Here is a 22,732-nt window from a genome sequence, read left to right on the forward strand (position 1 = left end):
ACTATCCTTGTAAAAACTCTTCACTGCTTTCAGTAACCTACCTCCTACACCATACACTTGCAACATCTGCCACATTGCCCCCCTATGCACCCTGTCATACGCCTTTTCCAAATCCATAAATGCCACAAAGACCTCTTTAACCTTATCTAAATACTGTTCACTTATATGTTTCACTGTAAACACCTGGTCCACACACCCCCTACCTTTCCTAAAGCCTCCTTGTTCATCTGCTATCCTATTCTCTGTCTTACTCTTAATTCTTTCAATAATAACTCTACCATACACTTTACCAGGTATACTCAGCAGACTTATCCCCTATAATTTTTGCACTCTGTTTTATCCCCTTTGCCTCTATACAAAGGAACTATGCATGCTCTCTGCCAATCCCTAGGTACCTTACCCTCTTCCATACATTTATTAAATAATTGCACCAACCACTCCAAAACTATATCCCCACCTGCTTTTAACATTTCTATCTTTATCCCATCAATCCCGGCTGCCTTACCCCCTTTCATTTTACCTACTGCCTCACGAACTTCCCCCACACTCACAACTGGCTCTTCCTCACTCGTACAAGATGTTATTCCTCCTTGTCCTATACACGAAATCACAGCTTCCCTATCTTCATCAACATTTAACAATTCCTCAAAATATTCCCTCCTTCTTCCCAGTACCTCTAACTCTCCATTTAATAACTCTCCTCTCCTATTTTTAACTGACAAATCCATTTGTTCTCTAGGCTTTCTTAACTTGTTAATCTCACTCCAAAACTTTTTCTTATTTTCAACAAAATTTGTTGATAACATCTCACCCACTCTCTCATTTGCTCTCTTTTTACATTGCTTCACCACTCTCTTAACCTCTCTCTTTTTCTCCATATACTCTTCCCTCCTTGCATCACTTCTACTTTGTAAAAACTTCTCATATGCTAACTTTTTCTCCCTTACTACTCTCTTTACATCATCATTCCACCAATCGCTCCTCTTCCCTCTCGCACCCACTTCTGCTGAACACTCTAACACTATATTTTTAAACCTACCCCATACCTCTTCGACCCCATTGCCTATGCTCTCATTAGCCCATCTATCCTCCAATAGCTGTTTATATCTTACCCTAACTGCCTCCTCTTTTAGTTTATAAACCTTCACCTCTCTCTTCCCTGATGCTTCTATTCTCCTTGTATCCCATCTACCTTTTACTCTCAGTGTAGCTACAACTAGAAAGTGATCTGATATATCTGTGGCCCCTCTATAAACATGTACATCCTGAAGACTACTCAACAGTCTTTTATCTACCAATACATAATCCAACAAACTACTGTCATTTCGCCCTACATCATATCTTGTATACTTATCCTCGTTTTCTTAAAATATGTATTACCTATAACTAAACCCCTTTCTATACAAAGTTCAATCAAAGGGCTCCCATTATCATTTACACCTGGCACCCCAAACTTACCTACCACACCCTCTCTAAAAGTTTCTCCTACTTTAGCATTCAGGTCCCCTACCACAATTACTCTGTCACTTGGTTCAAAGGCTCCTATACATTCACTTAACATCTCCCAAAATCTCTCTCTCTCCTCTGCATTCCTCTCTTCTCCAGGTGCATACACGCTTATTATGACCCACTTCTCGCATCCAACCTTTACTTTAATCCACATAATTCTTGAATTTACACAAAAAGGCACAATACCGTGACTGGAACGATACACAAATAACCCACACCGAAACGTCGTCGTAAGCTTCTCTCTTTTATGTGCGGGTTATTTGTGTATCTAGAAGTATAAATAATAAAAGTCCTCAGGTTGTTCTTCAACTCTATATATCCTTGGTTTGGCCTCATTTAGACTATGCTGCTCAGTTCTGGTCACCATATTACAGAATGAATATAAATGCTCTGGAAAACGTACAGAGGAGGATGACAAAGTTGATCCCATGTATCAGAAATCTTCTCTATGAGGATAGACTGAGGGCCCTGAATCTGCACTCTCTCGAAAGGTGTAGAATTAAGGGGGATATGATCGAGGTGTATAAATGGAAAACAGGAATTAATAAAGGGGATGTAAATAGCATGCTGAAAATTTCCAGCCAAGACAGGACTCGCAGCAATGGTTTCAAGTTGGAAAAATTCAGATTCAGAAAGGATATAGGAAAGCACTGGTTTGGTAATAGAGTTGTGGATGAGTGGACCAAATTCTCGAGTACAGTTATTGAGGCTAAAACGTTGTGTAGTTTTAAAAATAGGTTAGATAAATACATGAGTGGGTGTGGGTGGGTGTGAGTTGGACCTGACTAGCTTGTGCTGCTGGGTCTGGTGCAGTGCTCCATCCTTGAGTGGAGATGATCAGACTGGGTGGGTCATTGGGCTAATCTTGGGGGGGGGGTCATTGGTCTAATCCGGGGGGGAAATGGACCTGCTCTGCATGGGTCAGTAGGCCTGTTGCAGTGTTCCTTCTTTCTTATGTTCTTAAATAAAACTTGTAAGAAAGAGATAGAATAAAATATAAATCTCATTATAGAGTTAGGTGCATATAAATGAAAGGGATACAGATTTTTCTGAAGATATCTATCCAAGTCAAAGCTGAACAACAAATTCAGGTTAGATCTCACATTGAAAGAGGATTTAGAAAATTCTCACACAGGCTTGTGTGAGTACATTAGATCAGAGCAGAAACAAGTGCTTCATTTCCTTGACACGCTGTTGAAGTTTGAGCAAGATAACATGAGGATGTTCAAGGAAACTGATTAGCTGGACTTTAGCCCTGGAGGTAAGATATACAATATCTTCACTTAAAGTAGCGGTGACAATGTTGTAGTTCAGAGGGTCATCTCAACTGTGATGACAGCACACTTCTGGCAAGACTGATTGAATGAAAGTGGTCAGTGTTCTTTTTATTTTTTGGGGTCACCCAACATTGGTGGTGATGGCCAGTGATTTGGCACTGTTTTTATTTTATTAACACATCGGCCAATTCCCACCAAGGCAGGGTGGCCCGAAAAATAAAAACTTTCATCATCATTCACTCCATCATTGTTTTGCCAGAGGAGTGCTTTACACTACAGTTTATAAAACTGCAACATTAACACCCCTCCTTCAGAGTGCAGACACTGTACTTCCTATCTCCAGGACTCAAGTCCAGCCTGCCGGTTTCCCTGAATCCCTTTATAAATGTTACTTTGCTCGTACTCCAACAGCAGGTCAAGTATTAAAAACCATTTGTCTCCATTCACTCCTATCAAATACGCTCACGCATGCTTGCTGGAAGTCCAAGCCCCTCGCACACAAAACCTTTAACCCCCTCCCTCCAACCTTTCCTAGGCCGACCCCTACCCCACGTTCCCTCCACTATAGATTCATACACTCGAAGTCATTCTGTTTCGTTCCATTCTCTACATGTCCAAACCACCTAAACAACCCTTCCTCAGCCCTCTGGACGACAGTTTTGGCAGTGTTATAGATGAGAAAGAAATCATAAAGTAGTATCAGTGAAGCAAATACTTCAGGAAGCTTTAAGAAAGAGTTGGGCACTTCAGTAATAACTCTCTTGCAGTGTTTGACATAAAATTATTTGTGGATTTCCCAACTGATATCTCTGGCTACCTATCTGAAGGCAGTAACCTGCAAACCTCTTGATTATGTTGACTCATTTGATCACAAGATTGTTTTTATAAGACTGAAGCTTCCAACAGACTTACGTGAGGCATCATCTCGCACAACCTTGCTCTGGGAGAAAGAAAATTGGCTGGCTCATACTGCTTGCTTCCGAATGGAGTGCTCATCTTTACAGCGATGTTAATAAACAATGCCTACACTAAACATATCCTAATCTAAAATATAATACATCCCTCACTAGCAGTATGCAACTAAACCTTCAGATCAGCTTTGCCTTGGCTATTGTTGCCAGGAGGCTACTACTGTTAAGTACAAAGAGTGGAGAAAGTACAAGAGGCATCCTGCTGCCTATAACGGGAACCTTCTTAGGCAAATCTGTCAGCAAATGGAGAAAGTCCTACACTGTGCCATCTCTAGATGTGAGGCTGACATGAAAAGAAAATTCACATCAGGTAGAGTGAGTTTCAAAACTTACGGTCCTTGGTCAAGGACCAGCATGAATATTCATCTGATGGCAATATTCCACCTCATTTGACAGGATGGGACTGTTCCTACCACCAGTCAAGAAAAAGGTGACCTGGCTGTGCATTTTCTTGCCAAGGTGCAAGTCTCAGATCTCATTAGGAAATCTCTATAGCTAGCTGAAAGGATTGTATCACAGTTTTCAAATGTGACAATAAAACAGGGTGTTGCTCTTTTTACTGTGTAACATAAATAAAAGTCCTGGCTCCTAGGGGTAAACAACCTGCCTAGTCTTGGGGCTTTTAAATTACTGCACATAAACCAACCTAGAGCCAGCTTGTACCTTCACATTAAGTGTGGAGTCAGTAGTTATTAACAGGAAGGGCACCAAGACTAACATATGAAAATATAATATAATAGTAAACTAGCATATACAGCAGTCAACTTACTCTGCATACAAAATCACTAAACACCATTACACCTTCACCAAATACACAGCTCACTAGCATACTGCTACTAGTTAATAAAAACTATAACATTTATAAACAGGGAGGCTTCATGACCCCTCCCCTTTCTGCTAGCCTCTAAGCCTGCAGGCAACACACCACATGAGTACTCTCCCCAAATCTTAAACAGGCCTCTCCTCATACTAGGACCTTACAAATAAATATGAGAGCACCAAAACCAATAAAATAACCTACGGTTTGAACTTAAACAAAAATCACCACACCTACTCACACATACCCAAAACCGTGACATCTTATGACATCTTGTTCTAGCCGCTGCATTCCAAGTACTGACTCAAAACACACCTCGCTCTCCTCTCCTGGCCACTCTGACTAACCAGGAATAATACACATCTGGTTTTGGAACAAATCCAGTAAACTGACATATATGGAGTGTTTTTTACTCACACATTCAAAAATGCCCTGCATAATACAGAAAGATACTTCTCCTTAAGTCCCTGGTACAAAAAAAGTCTGTGGGCCCAGATAAGGTGAGCCCAGGATGACTGAGTAGATGAGCTGACAAGCTAACATCACTTTTCACTCACTTTTGTCAACTTTGTCTAAGTGGGTAAATGGACTTTTGTGGAAAAAGGCAAATGTAGTCGCTGATCACAAAAAGAAAAGCTGTGTGATAATCACTCCTGTCAATCACTAACAAAATTCTTAAGACAGTACTCTCATGGCACATGACAGCATTTTTTTACTATCACTCATTTGTGTTAATGTAAATATGGATTCAGAAAATGTTGCTCTGTGCCTGATCTTCTGTTAACCCTGTCGAAATGGCACCAGTCATTGGATGAATCCAAGATCAGCTGTGTAGTAGCACTGGACATAAGAACATAAGAATGGAGGAACACTGCAGAAGGCCTACTGGCCCATACAAGGCAGGTCCTTATGAAAATGACCCCTACCCAAAGCTACCCAAGAATATCCACCCATACCCAGTGATACCAATCAAACCCAGCCCCTCTCACTCATATATCTGTCCAATCTTTTTAAAGCTACCCAAGGTCCTAGCCTCGATCACCCTACTTGGAAGATTGTTCCACGCATCCACAACTCTGTTTGAAAACCAGTAATTACCTATGTCCTTTATAAATCTAAATTTATCCAACTTAAATCCATTATTTCTGGTTCTTACCTGTTCGACACCCTCGGTACTTTATTAATATCACCTTTGTTTATACCCATCATCCACTTATACACTTCAGTGATCTTCCCTCATTCTACGTCTCTCCAGAGGGTGGAGATTCAAGGCTCTAAGTCTATCTTCATACGAGAGATTCCTTACAAAGTAAATCAGTTTAGTCATTCTTCTCTGTACGTTCTCCGATGAGTCTATATCCATCCTGTAGTAAGGAGATCAAAACTGAGCCTCATAATCTAAATGAGGCCTCACTAGTGATGTATAGAGCTGTAAAATAACTTTTGGACTTCTGTTACTTATACTTCTTGAAATAAATCCTAGCCTTATTGCACACACTTAGGCACTGCTGGCTTGGCTTTAGATTTCTGCTTACCATGACTCACAAGTCTTTTTCACATTCTGTATGATCAAGTTCTACTTCACCTAGTTTATAGCTTCGAGGATTATTTTCATTACCAAGGACTAGTACCTTACACTTATCCACATCGAATTTCATCTGCCATTTTTCAGACCAAGGCATTAATTTGTCCAAATCCTCCTGGAGTTCATTGGTATCCTCCTCAAGAATGAATCATATGGCCCATCTTTGTATCAGCAAATTTGCTCATTTTTTTTTTTTTTCAACAAGTCGGCCGTCTCCCACCGAGGCAGGTGACCCAAAAAAGAAAGAAAATCCCCAAAAAGAAAATACTTTCATCATCATTCAACACTTTCACCACACTCACACATTATCACTGTTTTTGCAGAGGTGCTCAGAATACAACAGTTTAGAAGCATATACATATAAAGATACACAACATATCCCTCCAAACTGCCAATATCCCAAACCCCTCCTTTAAAGTGCAGGCATTGTACTTCCTATTTCCAGGACTCAAGTCCGACTATATGAAAATAACCGGTTTCCCTGAATCCCTTCACTAAATATTACCCTGCTCACACTCCAACAGATCGTCAGGTCCCAAGTACCATTCGCCTCCATTCACTCCTATCTAACATGCTCACGCACGCTTGCTGGAAGTCCAAGCCCCTCGCCCACAAAACCTCCTTTACCTCCTCTCTCCAACCCTTTTGAGGACGACCCCTACCCCAACTTCCTATAGATTTATATGCTTTCCATGTCATTCTACTTTGATCCATTCTCTCTGAATGACCAAACCACCTCAACAACCCCTCTTCTGCCCTCTGACTAATACTTTTATCAACTCCACATCTTTTCCTAATTTCCACACTCCGAATTTTCTGCATAATATTTACACCGCACATTGCCCGTAGACAGGACATCTCCACTGCCTCCAACCGTCTCCTCGCTGCTGCATTTACCACCCAAGCTTCACATCCATATAAGAGTGTTTGTACTACTATACTTTCATACATTCCCTTCTTTGCCTCCATAGATCACGTTTTTTGACTCCACATATACCTCAACGCACCACTCACCTTTTTTCCCTCATCAATTCTATGATTAACCTCATCCTTCATAAATCCATCCGCCGGCACGTCAACTCCTCGATCATATCCACCCTAATTCTATGCCTTTCGAGAGAGTGCAGGTTCAGGGCCCTCAGTCTATCCTCATAGGGAAGATTTCTGATACATAGGATCATCTTGGTCATCCTCCTCTGTACGTTTTCCAGAGCATTTATATCCATTCTGTAATACAGTGACCAGAACTGAGCAGCATAGTCTAAATGAGGCCTAACGAAGGATATATAGAGTTGAGGAACAACCTGAGGACTTCTATTATTTATACTTCTAGATATGAAGCCAAGAATTCTGTTAGCTTTATTGCGAACACTAATGCACTGTTGTCTTGGTTTTTGATTACTGCTAACCAGAACTCCTAAATCCTTTTCGCAGTCAATAGTATTAAGATCTACATTATTTAGTTTATATGTCGCATGGTTATTTTCCTGTCCAACATTTAGAACTTTGCATTTGTCTATATTAAACTGCATCTGCCACTTCTCCGACCATTGCATCAGGCTATTCAAATCATCCTGGAGTGCTCTAGTGTCCTCATTAGAATGAGTTGGATGGCCAATTTTGGTGTCATCAGCAAATTTGCTTATGTCACTGTTTATTCCCTCATCTATGTCGTTTATGTAAATTGTGAACAACAACTGGCCCAACACTGACCCCTGAGGAACACCACTTGTGACGTGCCCCCATTCTGATTTCTCCCCATTTATGCAAACTCTGCTGCCTCCTATTCCGTGTGCCTTAAGTTTCTTCAATAGCCTCTGATGTGGAACTCTGTCGAAAGCCTTCCTGAAGTCCATATACACAATATCATATTCATTACCATGATCTACCTCCTCAAACGCCTTAGTGAAAAATGTTAGTAAATTCGTAAGACAGGAATGCCCCTTTGTAAAACCATATTCAGATTCATTAATCAATCTGTCCCTGTCAAGATGGCTTCGAATTGCTTCGGTAATTATTGATTCCATAAATTTTCCCATTATGGAGGTAAGGCTTATTGGTCTATAGTTCGAAGCCAAGGACCTGTCACCTGCCTTGTAAATAGGTATTACATTTGCCATTTTCCACTTATCATGCACTATGCCAGTTTGTAGTGATATGTTAAAAAGATTAGCCAAAGGTATGCTAAGTTCCTCTTTACATTCCTTTAACACCCTTGCAAACAGTTCATCAGGGCATGGGGATTTGTTAGGTTTTAGTTTCTCTATTTGTCTGAGGACCATGTCACTAGTTACTGCAATCGTGCATAGTTTATTATCGTCCTGTTGTACATAATCTAATATTTCAGGAGTATTGCTAGTATTTTCCTGGGTGAAAACTGAGAGGAAGTAGGTATTGAAAATTTCACACACATCCCTATCACTGTCAGTGATCTGACCAGAGTACTCTTAAGTGTGCCAGTCTTGTCTCAAATCTTACTTCTGTATACCTGAAAGAACCCTTTTGGGTTAGTCTCTGAATGCCTTGTGACGTTAGCCTCATAATCCCTTTTTCCTTTTCATATTCCTTTCTTTATTTCTCTCTTTAATTAAATATATTGATTTCTTAACTGCCTATCCCCTCTTTTGAATATAGGAACCACATTAGCCATCTTCCACATCTCAGGCACAACACCGGGGACTTATTTTTCTTCACTTTGTCTATATGTTTGATAACCATGTCCCTTGTGACAGTAATATTGCTTAATTTGAATTCATCAGGAACTGAATAATTATTAATTTCTGGAATCTTATTTATGTCTTCTTATGTAAAAACTGACAAAAAATAGTCATTAAGTAGGGAACACATTTCCAGTTCGTTATCCGTCAACTGTCCATTCCCAATTTTCGGAGGTCCTACTTTTTCCTTCACCTTCATCCTATACACTTGAAAGAACCCCTTTGGATTAATCTTTGATTCATTAGGAACTCTAATTTCAGTCACATTTAGCCTTTCTAATCCCCTTTTTCTACTTCTCTTTTAAGCTGAACATTTTGATCAGTAAGGTTAACCTCTCCTCTTTTGATGTGCCTATAAATTCTCCTTTTCTCCCCTAATAGATGCTTTAGCCTCCTGTTAACCCATTTGGGATCATTATTATTAGATCCAATTTGTCTCTGGGGAATGTATATACAGTGGACCCCCGCATAACGGACGCCTTGCATAGCGGACAATCCGCATAGCGGACGCTTTGATCGCTAAAATTTTGCCCCGCATAGTGGACAAAAACCCGCTCAGCGGCCTTCGTCCGAGACGCGTCCAATGTGCGCTTGAGCCACGCTCACATGTTCCGCGGGTGGCATTGTTTACCAGCCAGCCTCCGCGGTAACATCCAAGCATACAATCGGAACATTTTGTATTATTACAGTGTTTTTGGTGATTTTTTTCTGGAAAATAAGTGACCATGGGCCCCAAGAAAGCTTCTAGTGCCAACCCTACAGCAATAAGGGTGAGAATTACTATGGAGATGAAGAAAAAGATCATTGATAAGTATGAAAGTGGAGTGCGTGTCTCCGAGCTGGCTAGGTTGTATAATAAACCCCAATCAACCATCGCTACTATTGGTGGTACAGCTGCTGCTGCTGCTGTATCACCGTCAGCTGCTGCTGCACTGTCAGCTGCTGCTGCTGTACCACCGTCAGCTGCTCCTGCTGCTGTAGTACCGTCTGCTGCTGCTGTAGCATCATCTGCTGCTGCTGTAGCATCGTCTGCTGCTGCTGTAACATCGTCAGCTGCTGCTGCTGCTGCTGTAGCACCGTTGTTGGTGTGGCTTATTGAGAATACCAAGAAACAATTAACCCCAGAGGATTTGCCACCCAGGATAGCCCAAAAAAGTCAGTGTCATCGAAGACTGTCTAACTTATTTCCATTGGGGTCCTTAATCTTGTCTCCCAGGATGCAACCCACACCAGTCGACTAACACCCAGGTGAACAGGGAAAATGCCTGGAACTAGTGCTCATATTGGTGAATTTAGAGCCAGCAAAGGTTGGTTTGAGAGATTTAAGAATCGTAGTGACATACACAGTGTGATAAGGCCTGTTCTGGAAGAAAATACCAAACAGGACCTACAGTACTCAGGAGGAAAAGGCACTCCCAGGACACAGTGTCTCATCAGTCATTGCTGCATCTTCAATAAAGGTAAGTGTCATTTATTCTTCATTTAGTAGAGTAGTACATGCACAATATATATTGTGCATGTACTACTCTACTATTGTGCATGTATCCTTCTCTTTGTGTGTAGGAAAATGTATATTTCATGTGGTAAAATTTTTTTTTTCAAACTTTTGGGTGTCTTGCACGGATTAATTTGATTTCCATTATTTCTTATGGGGAAAATTCATTCACATAGCGAACATTTCGCATAACAGCCAGCCCTCTTGCACGGATTAAGGTCGCTATGCGGGGGTCCACTGTACTCTGTGCACGTTGTACATTATTAAGAAAAAATCATAAACACAGATCCCTTCGTAATCGTAAGTATGATCATCGTCAATAAAATAATTAGCTAGATTACCCCAATCGAGATTAGACAGGTGTTCCCTAAGTCCATTAAAATCGGCAAAACGAAAATCAAGGACTTTTACCATATTATCGTTATTCTTGTATTCCCGGTTAATGCTAAAGGTGATGGATTTGTGATCACTTGCGCCAAACTTTTTAGTGATCTCCAAATTATTTACGAGTGTTTCCTTATTTGGCAAGACTAGGTTGAGAAAATTATTACCCCTGGTAGGCTCTGTTACACACTGCTTCAGACAACAGTCCTGACCCACTTCCATAAAGTCACTGGACTCCAGATTACCGGTCAAAGAAGTCCAGTCAATATGACTAAAGTTAAAATCCCCTACTTATTGTGTCTAGAAGCCCTAACAATTTTGTTCCAAAGAAGTCCCCCTCTACCATGATCCAAGCCCGAAGGTCAGTATATTACACCTAGAATTAGTTTTTCTTGACCTACCTTCTACAAACTACCCAAACAGATTCTGTTACTAATCCATCTATTTTTATACCTGTCTTTATGCAACAATTTACATTTTCTCATACATATAATGCAACTCCTTCCCCCTTCCCATTATATCTATCCACATAGAGCAACTTAAACCCTTGAATGTTACGCTCAGCATTCATATGCCGACTCTTTAAATCATACCATGTTTCAGTTATTGCAATGACATCAATGTTCCCAGCACGCGCTATCAAACGTAATTCATTAATCTTATTTCTTGCACTTCTACTGTTAGTATAAAATTCAGTCATATGTTTTTTCTTCTGCACATTTTTCCTATTCACCTTTGCTTGTACATAACTTCTGTAATTATCATTACCCAGCGTTACTCCATGACTGTTATTATTAAGTTTCGTAATATCAAAGCCTAAGTCCCTGTATCCATACTCATTATTTTTCATTTCTAAACCCATACCTCTAATTAACCTTAGTTTAAAGTCCTAACAATACCCTCAACTGAGCTAGCAAGAAATCCCACTCCTGTCCTGGATAAGTGAACCCCATCCCTGCTATATATGTCATTTCGGCCATTGAAGTGGTCCCAGTTGTCAATGAATGGTGCTGCATTATCCTTACAGTGTTTGTTCAGCCAACAATTAATACCAATTGCTCTGGACAACCATTCATTTCCAACACCCCTTCTTGGCAAAATGCCACATATAACAGGGCACGCCCCCTTCTTCCTAATTATGTCTATTGTTGTCCTGTACCTTCTAACTAAATCCTCACTTCTACACTTGCCTACATCATTGCCTCCAGCACTGAGGCAGATAATCGGAATGATCCCATTACCATTCATGATGTTGTCAAGCTCACTAACAATATCCTCCATCCCAGCCCCAGGAAAGCATACCGTTTGTCTCCTACTCCTGTCCTTCAAGCAGAATCCCCTATCCATGTACCTAACCTGGTTATCCCCAACAGCAACAACGTTTTTACCTTCCTTGGTGTTGTTCGTTGTGATGCTCCCAGTAGTCAACTCACATTCGTTGGGCAGCACGGAGAATGCGTTCGATGTTTAAAACGACAGTTTCCACTGCAGTCTCTTCCTTCATTTTCATTTCTACTTCTCCATTCGTCTTCTTGATCTTCAACTTTGTTCCATGTCGTCCGGCCACTGCCCAGGTTCCCTTCTTGACCTGAGGACTCACAACAGGAGGACTACTACAAATCCTCTTGCTTTCCTCCGTCAGTCGCCGTATCTCTATCTTCGCTACCCTTAATTCCTCCTCAAGCTGCTGGTAAAGTTGCTCAATGGAGAGCATCTTGGTTCAGTCCACAGAGAGTACATTAGACATGTCCTCACTGAGCTAAGTACAGGTCACGACTGAGCTAAGTACAGGTCACCACTGCTAAGTACAGGTCACCAAATATTGTGCCATATTTGGTGCAAAATATGGCACCAAAGACACATCGCAAAACTGGAAACACTAGGAGTGGCTCTACACTACATCTTCTAAGTAAGTACTATAAGGTAGATAGGTCTCTTCGAGTGGTTCTCAGTGGAGCAGAATCTACAAGCCGACCAGTTGGTGCAAGTGTTCCACAAGAAGTATGCTTGGTCTATCGTTATAGAATGTCCACATCAGTGATCTACTTCATCTTACCTCAGACATACGACCACTTGACTTACGACCATGCATCTGGCAACAGGGCTGCCAGACACAGTCAGACTCTGCAGTATAATGTGATCCTTTATTGACAACGTTTCACCCACACAAGTAGAGGTAGTAGTAGTAGTTATACTTGGTGGAAAAGTCAGCTGGTACATGAGAAAGAAAGGTTACAACCACTTGGGTAGCATAAAAAATAGGTTGGGCAAATGTTTATGGATGGATAGATTTGAGAAGGCATGTTTCAGTGTCCCTTCTCTATTACATAAGAAAGGAGGAACACTGCAGCAGGCCTGTTGGTCCAAACTCGGCATATCCGTTATGTAGTAGCAATTATGTGCAGTTCAGGACATTTACTAAAGGAAATGTTTTGCACAAGTGGCTTCCTCTGTCCTAATACTGAAGAAGCTGGTAGGTAAGAGACATGGGCAACAGTTAGGCAACTTTATTTCGAAATGTTTCACCTACACAGTAGGCTTCTTCAGTGAAGTACAAAAGTAGGCAGGAACAGTAGAGATGGGAAGACAATGTAATCAGTCCATCACCCTTGTAGTCGGAGATTTGAGGTTATCAGTCCTTCAGCCTGGAAAAGAGTTGAGTTCCATAGACACATGGGTAAAAGTTAGGCAACTTTATTCTGTTTCAGAATAAAGTTGCCTAACTCTTGCCCATGTGTCTTACCTACCAACCTGTCGGTATTGTATGCCATTTTAACCCTTTGACTGTTTTGGTCGTATAAATACGTCTTACGATCCACCGTTTTTGACGTATATATACTCATAAATTCTAGTGGCTTCAGATCAAGCAGGAGAAAGCTGGTAGGCCCACATATGAGAGAATGGGTCTGTGTGGTCAGTGTGCATCATATAAAAAAATCCTGCAGCACGCAGTGCATAATGAGAAAAAAAAACTGACTTGTTTTTTAATTAAAATGCTAACTTTGTGATCTGTTTTTGTATAGTATTTATGGCTGTATTCTCGTTTTCTTGGTCTCATTTGATAGAATGGAAAACATATTATAGAAATAGAGGTGATTTTGATTTGTTTTACTATGAAAAGAACCATGAAATGGAGCTCAAATTAGGGGAAATGTTGATTTTTGCCAATGTTCAAAAGTAAACAAATGATGTCATTTTCCAATAAATGTCCAAGTAGCCATTCTAATATGCAGTCATGAATGGTTTGAGATTATTTATACAATTATTACAATATTGCAGTAGTCTGCATAGCAGTAAATCTTCTATTTTTTGTTTGAATAAAAATTCTAAATAGAAAGCAAGAGTAATATCAGAGGGGCCTGGAGATGAGACTGATGAACAAAGAAAATGTTATTTTAGAGCCAGGAATGTCTGCATTGTTCATTCTGCACCCTATTTTGAAATTGTCATGTTTTTTTAATTTTCGTGAAATTGGCCAAATTGCAAATTTCTGATTACGTTATTGGGTAGTTGAAATCGGTAAATGGGCAGTTTCTTGTACTCAGTCGATAGAAAAAAATAGCTATGAGTTTGGTCGACTGGAACAATGGAATTAGCCGAAAATAGGGCTCAAATTGGGCGAAATCGCCGATTCTTAACTATCGCTGAGGTTGCTAACTTTGCAAGAGCGTAATTCTGCCAGTTTCCATCAGATTTCATTCTTTTGGTGTCATTACAATTGGGTAAAGATTCTCTATCATTTCATAAGAAAAAAATAACATTTTTTTTTGGGGGGGGGGGAATTTTGCGACACCAGGAGACACCTCAGGATTTGGGGTTGCGACAGTCAAGGGGTTAATATTCACTGAAGAAGCTACTCATACTAACAGCATAAAAAGTAAAGTAAAACCTTGGGTAGTTTCAAATTTAGGTTGGATAAATACATGAGTGAAAGGGGTTGGATTCGAGTGGGACTTGCACATGTGTTAGTGGATTTATCAGAGCTTATTGTTAGGGTAGAACTAAATAGGGTTGGGCAAATATTCTGTTGGTGGGTTGGTGAGGACGTGTCTAGTGTACTCCCTGTGGACTGAACCAAGATGCCCTCCATTGAGCAACTTTACCAGCAGCTTAACCTTTTCAGGGTTTCGGCCGTACTAGTACGGCTTAGGCACAGGGGTTTTTGACGTACATGTACTAGTACGCATAAATTCTAGCGCCGTCAAATCTAGTGAGAGAAAGCTGGTAGGCCTACATATGAAAGAATGGGTCTATGTGGTCAGTGTGCTCAGTATAAAAAAAATCCTGCAGCACACAGTGCATAATGAGAAAAAAAAAACTTTGACCGTGTTTTTGGATTAAAACAGCAACTTTGCACTGTATTTTCGTATGGTATTTATTGTTGTATTCTAGTTTTCCTGGTCTCATTTTATAGAATGGAAGACATATTACAGAAATTGAGATGATTTTGACTGATTTTACAATGAAAAGTACCTTGAAATTGAGCTCAAATTAGCAGAAATGTTCTATTTTTACCAAAGATCAAAAGTAAACAAATCATGCCAAGTGTCCAATACACGTCAACTGGTGAGTCTAATATTCTTTCACAAGTGTGCTGATATTATTTATACCATTTCTGCACTAATGCAGTAGTCTTGCCTTTAACCCTTCCACTGTTAGTGCTGTATTAGTATGGCTTACAAGCCAGTGTTGGTGCCGTGTTAATACACCAAAATCCTAGCAGCTTCAAATCTAGCGGGAGAAAGCTGGTAGACCTACATGTGAGAGAAAGGTTCTGTGTGGTCAATGCGCGCAGTATAAAAAAAATCCTGCAGCATGCAGCACATAATGAGAAAAAAACTCTGTTCGTGTTTTTGGTTTAAAACTCCAACTCTGAGGTGTATTTTTGTATAGTATTTATGGTTAAATTCTCATTTTCTTAGTTTCATTTAATAGAATGGAAGTTCATTTGATAGAATGCCAGTTTCCCTGAATCCCTTCATAAATGTTACTTTGCTCAAACTCCAACAGCACATCAAGTATTAAAAACCATTTGTCTCCATTCACTCCTATCAAATACGCTCATGCATGCTTGCTGGAAGTCCAAGCTTCTCGCACACAAAACCTTCTTTACCCCCTCCCTCCAACCTTTCCTAGACCGACCCCAACCCCGCCTTCCCTCCACTACAGATTTATACACTCTTGAAGTCATTCTGTTTCATTCCATTCTCTCTACATGTCCGAACCACCTCAACAACCCTTCCTCAGCCCTCTGGACAGCAGTTTTGGTAATCCCTCACCTATTCCTAAGTTCCAAACTATGAATTCTCTGCATTATATTCACACCACACGTTGCCCTCAGACATGACATCTACACTGCCTCCAGCCTTCTCCTCGCTGCAACGTTCATCACCCATGCTTCACACCCATATAAGAGCGTTGGTAAAACTGTACTCTCGTACATTCCCCTCTTTGCTTCCAAGGACAAAGTTCTTTGTCTCCACAGACTCCTAAGTGCACTGCTCACTGTTTTCCCCTCAACAATTCTGTGATTCACCTCATCTTTCATAGACCCATCTGCTGACATGTCCACTCCCAAATATCTGAATACATTCACCTCCTCCATACTTTCTCCCTCCAATCTGATATCCAATCTTTCATCACCTAATCTTTTTGTTATCCTCATAACCTTACTCTTTCCTATATTCACTTTTAATTTTCTTCTTTTACATACCCTACCAAATTTATCCACTAACCTCTGCAACTTCTCTTCAGAATCTCCCAAGAGTACAGTGTCATCAGAAAAAAGCAACTGTGACAACTCCCACTTTGTGTTTGATTCTTTATCTTTTAACTCCACACCTCTCCCCAAGACCCTCGCATTCACTTCTCTTACAACCCCATCTATAAATATATTGAACAACCACGGTGACATCACACATCCTTGTCTAAGGCCTACTTTTACTGGGAAATTATCTCCCTCTTTCCTACATACTCTAACCAGAGCCTGACTATCCTCATAAAAACTTCACTGCTTTCAGTAACCTACCTCCTATACCATACACCTGCAACATCTGCAGTTATTCTCCATAAAATGTATTTTTTGATAATATTTCCCACAAGAAAAAATGTAAATCCAATTAATGCATTCCAGTCTTCCAAAAATATTAGCAAAAATTATATTTTATGGAGAATAACTGTGGTTTTACATGCAAGCTGGGGCATATGAAAACCAAGGTTCCAATGTACCTTGAAATTGAGCTCAAAGTAGCGGGAACGTTCGATTTTTGTCAGTGTTAAAGAGTAAACAAATGACATCACTGTCCAATATGTGTCCAACCGGCCAGTCTAATATGCAGTCACGAATGGGTTGATACAATAATGCAGTAGTCTGCATAACAGTAAATCTTCTATTTTTTGTGTTAATAAAAATTCAAAAGAGAAAGGAAGAGTAATATAGGTGGGGCCTGGAGACATGGCTAATGAACAGAGAAAATGTTATTTTAGTGCCAGGAATGTCTACATTGTTTATTCCGGACCCTATTTTGAAATTGGCATCTTTTGAAATTTGTGTGAAATTGGTCAAATTGCCAATTTCTGGCCATTTTATTGGGTAGTTGAAATCGGTAAATGGGTGGTTGCTTGTACTCAGTCGATAGAACAAATGGAATTCTTGCAAAATAGCTTTGAGCTTGGTCGACTGGAACGATGGAATTGGCCGAAAATACGTATGGGCGAAATCGCCGATGTGGATTTATCGCTGAGACTGCTAACTTCACAAAAGTGTAATTCCATAAGTTTTCCATCAAATTTCATACTTTTGTTGTCATTACCATCGGGAAAAGATTCTCTCTATCATTTCATAAGATTTTTTTTTTTTCGACACTGAAAGCAAGTTTGTGAGCAGGGGTCTTGACAGTGAAAGGCTTAATTCTCACAATAATATCCCTGCCATACACTTTCCCTAGTATACTCAGTAGGCTTATTTCCCTATAATTTTTACATTCTTTTATCCCCTTCCCTTTTACAAAGGAACTATGCATACTTTCTGCCAGTCCCAAGGTACCTTTCCCTCTTTCATACATTTATTGAACAAAAGTACCACCCACTCCAAAACTATATCCCCACCCACTTTTAACATTTGACATGATCCTATCAATCCCAGCTGCTTTACCCCCTTTCATTTTATCCACAGCCTCATGCACCTTCCCCACACTCACAACTGGCTCTTCCTCACTCCTAAAGGATGTTATTCCTTCCTGTCCACTGCTTGAAATCACTGTATTCCTTTCTTCATCAACATTTAACAGCTTAAAATTTTCCTATCTTCCCAGTACCTCCAGCTCCTTTTCTGTTTTTTAACTGTCAAATCCATTCATTCTCGAGGCTTTCTTAACCTGGTAATCTCACTCCAAAACTTTTTCTGATTCTCAGCGAAATTTGTATTATCACACTGGCCGATTCCCACCAAGGCAGGGTGGCCCGAAAAAAAAAACTTTCACCATCATTCACTCCATCACTGTCTTGCCAGAAGGGTGCTTTACACTACAGTTTTTAAACTGCAACATTAACACCCCTCCTTCAGAGTGCAGACACTGTACTTCCCATCTCCAGGACTCAAGACCGGCCTGCCGGTTTCCCTGAATCCCTTCATTCATTTGCATGTTCAGTACTGTATAATGTATTCATATTTGATTAGTAGAATTCATGAAACCTATCTCATTAAACTTTATAAAAGTAAATAATGACCAAGAATTTCAATGGAAAGTGCTCTTTATTTTAAAATAGAAGAGTATCTTTCATAGCATTTCACTTTTTCATGCAATTAACAAAAGATGTGCTTTCAGTTTACATTCCATCAAGACCACACAGAGAGAGCTGCTGAGGACCCACAGCAACAGAGCCTTGCAGTGCTGGAGTCTAGCAAGGCTAAGCTTACCCAGATGGCTGTGAGCAGGGAAGTGCGCTCCTTCCAGAGAAGACTTCTTACAGCATTTGGCAATGAGACAGATTCTGATTTGCTCAAGTTTAATCAGCTCAAAGTAAATTAATTTCTTTTCTATTCATCTTTGTAGTTAGATAAAGGGTTGAACATTAGCTATGCAGTGTCTTAAGGATTTTTGCTTTTCTTATTATGATATATAAATACAGTGGTACCTCGAATTTCGGCCATAATTCATTACAGAATGCTGTTCGAGTGCCGTTACCAAACGAATTTGTTCCCATAAGGAATAATGTAAATTAGATTAGTCCATTTCAGACCCCCAAAAATACACTTAAAAAAGCACTTACAAAAATACACTTACATAATTGTTCAAGATGGGAGCTGTTCGAAATTTGAGGTACCACCGTATTATGATTAAAAAAAAAAATTTTTTTTCTGTATATAATGGTTTTTTAATATAGTTTTGTAAGTGATAAAAAATATTTTTTCTTAGAAAATATTGTGTTTGAGAAAATAGAACACAAGACACGGAAACTGAATAAAAAGTTTTTTAATAAACAAGAAAAGATAATTATCACACCTTTTTATGATAGTAGTGCAAGTGACAGATTATGGCTGGGAATGTTCAATACTGTATAGTGTTTTACATTTCTTAGAGTTAGTCTGTGGCAAGTGATAATTTATTCAGAGTCTGTTTATATATGTGTTACACTTGAAAGTTTTGTTCTGATATTTATCTACATATCACTTGATAACATTCTATTTTTTCTTTTCTAGTTTCGTAAGAAACTCCTGAGGTTTGGCAAATCACGTATTCATGACTGGGGATTGTTTGCAATGGAAGCAATCGGCCCAGACGAGATGGTCATTGAATACGTTGGCCAAAGTATACGATCCATTATTGCTGATCTAAGAGAAATCCAGTATGAGAAAATTGGCATTGGATCATCTTACCTCTTTCGGATTGACATGGAAACCATCATTGATGCTACTAAGTGTGGTAATCTTGCACGTTTCATCAATCACTCCTGTAATGTAAGTTGGTGTGTGATTTTGTTTTCTTTCTCATTATGTTCTTTCATTGTGGTTCAGTAATCAAGTTTTCTTGCAAATACTCTCCACTGTAAAGAAGCCCAAATTCTCTTGTATAAAATATATGAAGATACTATTTTCTGGAAGCTTAATTTGAGTGCATTTTAGCTTTACAAACAGTTTAGCAAGAGTGAAATGGTATAATACTGTGTTACTACCAGTAAGAGTGAGGAAAACATTAACTGAATAAAGTTGAGGAAACATTAAACAGGGATAAACCAGTAGCACAAGAAGAGAAAACTAAAATAATGCTAGAAAAGATATAAAGCAAGAAAGAAAATCAGACATGCAAAATGAAAGCCATCACAGATGGCATCAGCAGTTGTCTTAAGTGTAAATATTATGTCAAAGGAATTTTTTTTTTTTTTTTTCAACAAGTCGGTCGTCTCCCACCGAGGCAGGGTGACCCAAAAAAAAAGAAAGAAAATCCCCAAAAAGAAAATACTTTCATCATCATTCAACACTTTCACCACACTCACACATTATCACTGCTTTTGCAGAGGTGCTCAGAATATAACAGTTTAGAAGCATATACGTATAGAGATACACAACATATCCCTCCAAACTGAAGCCAGAGACAGTGGAGATGCTTAGTTAGATAGCACTGCATGGCTTGAACGTAATGCAGACAACTCATTGTTTAAATTAGTGTGAACGTTATGAAAGATATAATTTTAGAGCGAGGGGGTTGTTGATGTATGTTTGGGTATTTAGAGAGGATGAAGTAGAATAGGATGACTAAGAAAGTTTATAAATTTGGGGTGGATGGAAATAGGGGGTCCTCCATGAGGAAGTGGAAAAGAATCTTTCCTCCGTAAGCCATGCTTGTTGTAAGAGGCGACTACAGTAGTGTGTATATTAACCCTTAAACTGTCCAAACGTAGATCTACGTTTATACCGCTAGGGTGCCAAATGTGGATCTACATTTTATTTTTCCTGCTTCCAAATTTGGCATAATTGGCCTGAGATGCCTGGTCAGTATAGAATGGGTCTTAACACTCGGTATGTGTAGTATTACAAAAATCAGGGACCACTTAGTACCTTGTGGGAGCACCAGTTCAATTGAGCGCCAGCTAGAGCAAATAGCGTCGTGAACACCGGGGATTCACTGATGTCTTGTCGTATTAACACTCCCCTTTTAAGAGGAAAGTGATGGATGTGGCCACAAGCAGTCGTGGAAATATCAAAAACATCATTAATAACCCATGTGTAACATTTGTGTAACATTCTTTCATTTTTTATACCATTGGTAGTGTCTTCCTGCCAGAATGTCCTATAACCCATGCCCTAAGCAAGGAGAAATGATTCTGGAACATGTGTAATCTGTATTCGGCCGGTCAGCCGGCCAGCTGGCTGGCTGTCTTTGGCTTTTGGCTGTCTATATCTCTGTCTCTCTCTCACGTGTACACATAAGTACAGTTATTATACATAGTGTAAGTTACCTTGGATAACACAAAAATTCCAGGCAAAGTGCTATACAGTGCTTGTAGATATAAGACATAATAAGCATGACTGGCCACTCAGTGGCAAGTACAGTAATATGCATTTTCACTTCATCAGGAATCAGACGTGACAACTGCATTGTGTGTAACACCTGTTTGTTTACGAGCCGCTCCCTGAGACTGAGAGACAAGCAGACCGAAAGACACACACACACATAGGCAGACAGAAAGACACACACAGGCAAACAGAAAGACACATACACACACACACAGGCAGACAGAAAGACACACACAGACTGACACACACACACAAAGGTAGACAGAAAGACCGAGGTACACAGGCAGACAGAAAGACAAAGATACACAGGCAGACAGAAAACAAACACACACACACACACACACACACACACACACACACACACACAGACAGATGGACAGTCATACAGTGGACCCTCGGTTATTGGCCGTTCCGCTTATCGGCCAACTCGGTTATCGGCTGGTTTTTCTGCTTCTGGTTATCGGCCGTTATTTCACTTATCGGCTGTATGGGACGTGTCAACCCACCGTCGCCAGCTGCTTGCGTGTCAGTCTGGCTGTGTCTCTGGGTGAGTGAGGAAGCTTCTGCTCATTCATCCAGACGTTTTGCTATAATCCATGGCCCCAAAGAAAGTTCCTAGTAAAGTTCTTTTGGTAACGAAAGTGAGAAACATGATGGAATTAAATAAGAAATTGTAGCAAAGTGCAAGAGTGGTGGTTGTAGATGGTGGTAGTGATAGTGGTAAAGAGTGGTAGTGATGGTGGTAGAGGGTGGTAGTGGTTGTGATGGTGGTAGAGGGTGGTAGTGATGGTGGTACAGGGTGGAAGTGATGGTGGTAGAAGGTGATAGTGATGGTGGTAGTGGTTGCGATGGTGATACAGGGTCTTAGTGATGGTAGAGGGTGGTAGTGATGGTGGTACAGGGTGATAGTGATGGTGGTAGAGGGTGGTAGTGATCATGGTACAGGGTGGTAGTGGTAGTGATGGTGGTAGAGGGTGGTAATGATGGTAGAGGGTGGTAGTGCTGGGAGTGGGTAATAGTGATGGTAGAGGGTGGTAGTGATGGTAGAGGGTGGTAATGATGGTGGTAGAAGGTAGAGCTGCAAAACCTTCATCTGGAACAGCAACAGACACAGCTGAGAAAATTGCTTCAGAGGAGGAGGAAGAGAGAGGGGAGAATGTGCCTTCTTCAGTAATTAAGGACATGTGTGCAAAGTTGAGTTGCAGGGGTACAGAGACTCTCAAGCCTCTCTCCTCCTCCCTATCTTTCATAAGCCAAGAAGAGTCTTCAATAAAGTTATGTAATACTGATTTAATTTTTCATGTACAGTAGGGCCCTGCTTTACGGCGTTTCGCTTTACAGCGTTCCGCTAATACGGTCATTTCAAATTTTGACCAAAACTCTCTATACAGCTCCCCCCACCTGACTTTCTAATACAGTCACCGCACCCCACCCGGTTTGTTTACATTCTCTGTGAGATCC

At 40.2% G+C, this 22,732-nt stretch overlaps 1 protein-coding gene across 1 annotated transcript in view; it reads left to right on the plus strand.

Annotated features, from left to right (window-relative positions):
* Positions 1-22,732, plus strand: part of Set1 (SET domain containing 1) — a gene marked incomplete in the record, with an annotated part of 508,988 nt that overhangs the window by 467,319 nt on the left and 18,937 nt on the right. The window contains 2 exon segments of the mRNA XM_070083037.1: positions 18,582-18,776; positions 19,457-19,714. Coding sequence (XP_069939138.1) covers positions 18,582-18,776; positions 19,457-19,714 — 453 coding nt within the window.

The sequence above is a fragment of the Cherax quadricarinatus genome, chromosome 8, assembly GCF_038502225.1.
Source record: "Cherax quadricarinatus isolate ZL_2023a chromosome 8, ASM3850222v1, whole genome shotgun sequence".
NCBI classification, from domain to species: Eukaryota; Metazoa; Arthropoda; class Malacostraca; order Decapoda; family Parastacidae; genus Cherax; species Cherax quadricarinatus.